We start from the raw sequence: 3,928 nt of genomic DNA, 5'->3' as shown, positions 1-3,928 counted from the left end.
CAAATTGGCCACTTGTCTGCTGGGTGAGAAAATACCAGAGTAAAAAAGGGGTGTATGGACTGGTTAGTTACCCAAGGTGTCTGTACAAAAGTGGAGAAACTCGAAGTTCAGCACGTGACTCTCTATGTGTAAGACTGGCCTCACGCAGGAATCCACCCAAGTACATGCGAATAAGAAGGGGTCATAAACTGCACATGCATCGGAGGGAGCATGTGTCAAGCAAATATACCCTCCTCGGATACCCTCCTCAGGGTCCCTAGCAGCGGAAGACTAATTGGCTATGCTAAATTGGACAAAAAGGGAGAAAATGCGAAAATAAAATAATAAAAAGCAAACCCTAATCTGTTGAAAAGTCCTTGTTTTTGCCATCTATGCCCAAATAATTAATTCTCTTTAATATCACTTTTATGTTTTCCTACTGACAATTTGATAAAAAATCAAGGCTCGAATAAAACGTTCCACTATGCTCTGTTACTTATTAAATAGTTTTATGCCGTAAGTTTGTCTAGAAGCATCTGCTATTATGTTATCTTTACTGGCTTCCTGATTTAAAATCTGTCCATAAATAAAAAAGAAACAGACATTTTAAAAAAGGCCTTTTTTATCAGAAAGTTTAATTCACATTTTATAGACCATACTCTCTTCTGCATTAACACTGTGAGAACTTTACTGACTGATGTTGTTTGAACATGTTGACATGTTCCTATTCCTATTCCTATGGTGTTATATAACACGGATGCAAGTAACACTGAAATAAAGAGAGAAATGCTGAAATTGCTAATGGCAATGAATTGTTAAAGCTTTAAAATACTAAAACAGTATTTAATTGCATAATTCAAGACTCTTAGAATATCTTTGATATTTTAATAAATAGAATATTATTAAATCTGAACACATGGCCAGGAAGGTTTGAAAGGTATAAATAAATATTAAGGCATATAAATAAATAAATTAAAAGACAGAAATCAATATGTACACGCCTAAAAATCCTTTTTACAGGTAAAAATAAGTCCGCAAACAAAATACGCAAGGTACATTTTCCTTTAAAATAAACCTCAGTGCTTTTCATGGGGACCCATAGGGCTTTGAAGTGCTTGCGTTTGTGCCTGATGAACATCCCAATGAATCGTATATGAGAGGAGAGAGGCTGGTACTCTAGCACGGCACCACAACTTTGCGATGAATGCTTGCAATGTGCCATGCTCTGCATATTGGCGTTCCACTTCTCTATTTTATTTTGAGGTAGAATTTCCACATGGTCTTCCTAAAATAAAACAGACATGGAAATGTCAAAGAAGCACCAAGACACAGGATAAGTGATGTCACAGGCATACTGTGTTGGTATAGTTTGGAAGAGGTGGCTGATGGCTTACCATGTGCACCTGTGCTTTAACGGTGTGTGGTCTCACCAAGCTTAACCTTCTCCTCATTCTCAACCTCATATGTGCCTCGCTTGTGAAATCTGAGGGCAGAAGATTATTAACAGACATGTTAGTCTAGCTTCGGACAATGCATGTTGCTATTTTACACTTTTAAACTTGTTACGCATCTGTAGGGGGATTACCAACTAACCTGAGGGCCAACAGGAGACCAATGATGGTGAGACACAGCGAGGACAGCACGACAGCTACCACTGCAAGGGCTGTCGTTCGATTATAACCTTCTTCACGAGTCCAGACAGGCAATGAGAAAAAGTGGCACCTCTCTCCAGAATAGCCTGAGTTACATCTGCCAGAACCATATAATTTTTAACATGAGTTTTTTTTTCTAAGATTGTTAAAACGGTCAGTCATGTATAAAAAAAAATAGAGAAGATAAATGAGGGAATGTTCTTACATGCATGAGGGGCCGATCTTCCTTAAATACTTGCACGTTCCGTGGATACAGAAATCTTTATATTTCTTAAGGCAAGGATTCCTCTTTTTGCCTTTTCCTTTCCCCTTTCCTTTCTGCTGACTTCTTTCTTTAATCTCTTCATTCCTGTCTGGAACCACCCCTGGGCTTGAGTCCTTAGGTTTGCGTGAAAATGCAACTGCAGGAAAAATAAAAAGACAAGTTAGGCACACAGAGAGTTCAGAAATTGTAATAAATATCCCAAGTATAATACATTTATTAATATCAAAGTGAATTTTAATTACCCTGAGGCATTTCAAAATCACCCGACAGATCATATTCTTCTTCATCATCATAGTAATATTCCACCTCTTCCTCCTGTTTGGGGTCTGCATGCTTGCTGTCCTCAACAGGTCTTTTCTCGTTTTGTGATTCGGATGTGCGTAACAGGTGAATCACAGAGGTCTGTAAAGGCTTTTCGCTCTCATACCTGTCTATGGATGCACCGCCCACTAATGAAAACACAACTGAAAAGTAAAAAGAAAGACATGTTCAGTTTTACTGGCTACTTTTAATTTGTCTAGAGGCAACATATATCAGGACAGTGTGCACTGGGAACTGTAATCATTATTATTATATGAGCTGTGGAAATATCTCTGAGCTTCATAAAGTTTTTTAACTGCAGTTGGATAGTAATGCTGAAAAGGACTTTGGTTTATGGCAATGGCAAAGTAACAAAAGTATTTGCAACCTCACTGCACCTTTAAAACCATGGAATTTTTATTTCCCTCATATAATACAGGCTAAGTCAGGCTAAACTGAATTAGGCTGAATGTACACAAAGTTGACATGTAACTAGGTTTAATAACTGACTAATTAAATATGCAGTGTGTTTTAAGGAAATATGAACATAAGCTATTCTTTTCTTTAAATAGCTCATACACTCTACACCCCTAAAGAGGGGCTCAGCCAGATTTACAAAAGTCGCATGCACAGACATTGATCTAATGCATGAACACATGGTTCAAAAATAAATCTCTCGTGTTACACAAAGATTACTCTTGAGATGGCTGATGACCAACTGAACCACATTGTTGCACTTTAAAAAGACTGTCAACTACAACATTGCTGGTACTGTTTTGACAGTTCAAATGAATTCCTTCATGATCCACCCATGTTTCAGAAAATGAATAGTATTCAAAGGAATTTCCACTTTCATTTCATGCACAGCATATTACACGTCCACACAAGGTGAAACATGTAAGGCAGCCTTACATAGACTGGAATAAGGCACAGTGTTCAACGCCTACTTACCAAGAATATGGGAAAGAATCGCCAACACTGACAGCTTCATACTTTCCGGTTTGAGTGTACAGGAATCAGTAATAAAAGAAATTCCAATTTAGGCTTGCTAGTGTATTCCACCAATTCAAAGTAAAAATTATAATCCACGGAAGAGTTCAGCCAGGAGTGGAGTTCCGACAGAGGAAGGAGAAAGAAACTAGTGCTGCTGAAGAGCAAGCATTTAAATAGAGCAGAAGGAGGAGCCTGCCATCTTTCCCTTCTGCCACGCCTGCCCAACTCTAAAACACCAATTCTCTGACACTTTACCCCTCTAACCCTATTTGTCTCTCACTTTCTCTCTCTCTCTCTCTGTTTCTCTCTCTCTCTGTTTCTCAAACCACAAGCTTGGTCACTGCAGATCAGCATTTACATTCAGAAAAAGGTGAATAAAGTACACACTAGTAGAAGTATATCTATAGGAACATGTACACCGAATTATTTAGCCTGCTTTTACCCTGTTCTTTAATGGTCAGGACCCCCACAGGACCACTACAAAGTAGGTATTATTTGGGTGGTGGATCATTCTCAGCATTGCAGTGACACTGACATGGTGGTGGTGTGTTAGTGTGTGTTGTGCTGGTATGAATGGATAAGACACCGCAATGCTGATGGAGTTTTTAAATACCTCACTGTCACTGCTGGACTGAGAATAGTCCACCAACCAAAAATATATCCAACCAACAGTGCCCTGTGGGCAGCGTCCTGTGACCACTGATGAAGGTCTCGAAGATGACCAACTCAAACAGCAGCA

At 38.9% G+C, this 3,928-nt stretch overlaps 1 protein-coding gene across 1 annotated transcript; it reads right to left on the bottom strand.

The window, feature by feature from the left end:
- Nucleotides 1-602: 602 nt before the first annotated feature.
- On the bottom strand, nucleotides 603-3,202 carry hbegfa (heparin-binding EGF-like growth factor a). Its single transcript, XM_062999933.1, has 6 exons — nucleotides 3,148-3,202; nucleotides 2,139-2,360; nucleotides 1,837-2,032; nucleotides 1,573-1,728; nucleotides 1,374-1,462; nucleotides 603-1,264 (listed from the first exon to the last, which is right to left on the bottom strand). The coding sequence occupies exons 1-5, from the start codon at nucleotides 3,185-3,187 to the stop codon at nucleotides 1,390-1,392; spliced, it is 687 nt and encodes a 228-aa protein (XP_062856003.1). The 5' UTR covers nucleotides 3,188-3,202; the 3' UTR covers nucleotides 603-1,264; nucleotides 1,374-1,389.
- Between the last annotated feature and the right edge of the window lie 726 nt (nucleotides 3,203-3,928).

Source organism: Trichomycterus rosablanca, chromosome 8 (assembly GCF_030014385.1).
Source record: "Trichomycterus rosablanca isolate fTriRos1 chromosome 8, fTriRos1.hap1, whole genome shotgun sequence".
NCBI classification, from domain to species: Eukaryota; Metazoa; Chordata; class Actinopteri; order Siluriformes; family Trichomycteridae; genus Trichomycterus; species Trichomycterus rosablanca.
This window is presented reverse-complemented; position numbering and strand designations above follow the sequence as displayed.

Excerpts from the sequence above, each read along its gene's own strand:
- hbegfa (XM_062999933.1), bottom strand. The coding sequence starts at position 3,187 with ATGAAGCTGTCAGTGTTGGCGATTCTTTCCCATATTCTTG. Across the intron at positions 2,361-3,147 it reads GATTCTTTCCCATATTCTTG|TTGTGTTTTCATTAGTGGGC; the intron begins GTAAGTAGGCGT and ends TTTACTTTTCAG. Across the intron at positions 1,463-1,572 it reads GGTCTCCTGTTGGCCCTCAG|ATTTCACAAGCGAGGCACAT; the intron begins GTTAGTTGGTAA and ends TTCTGCCCTCAG.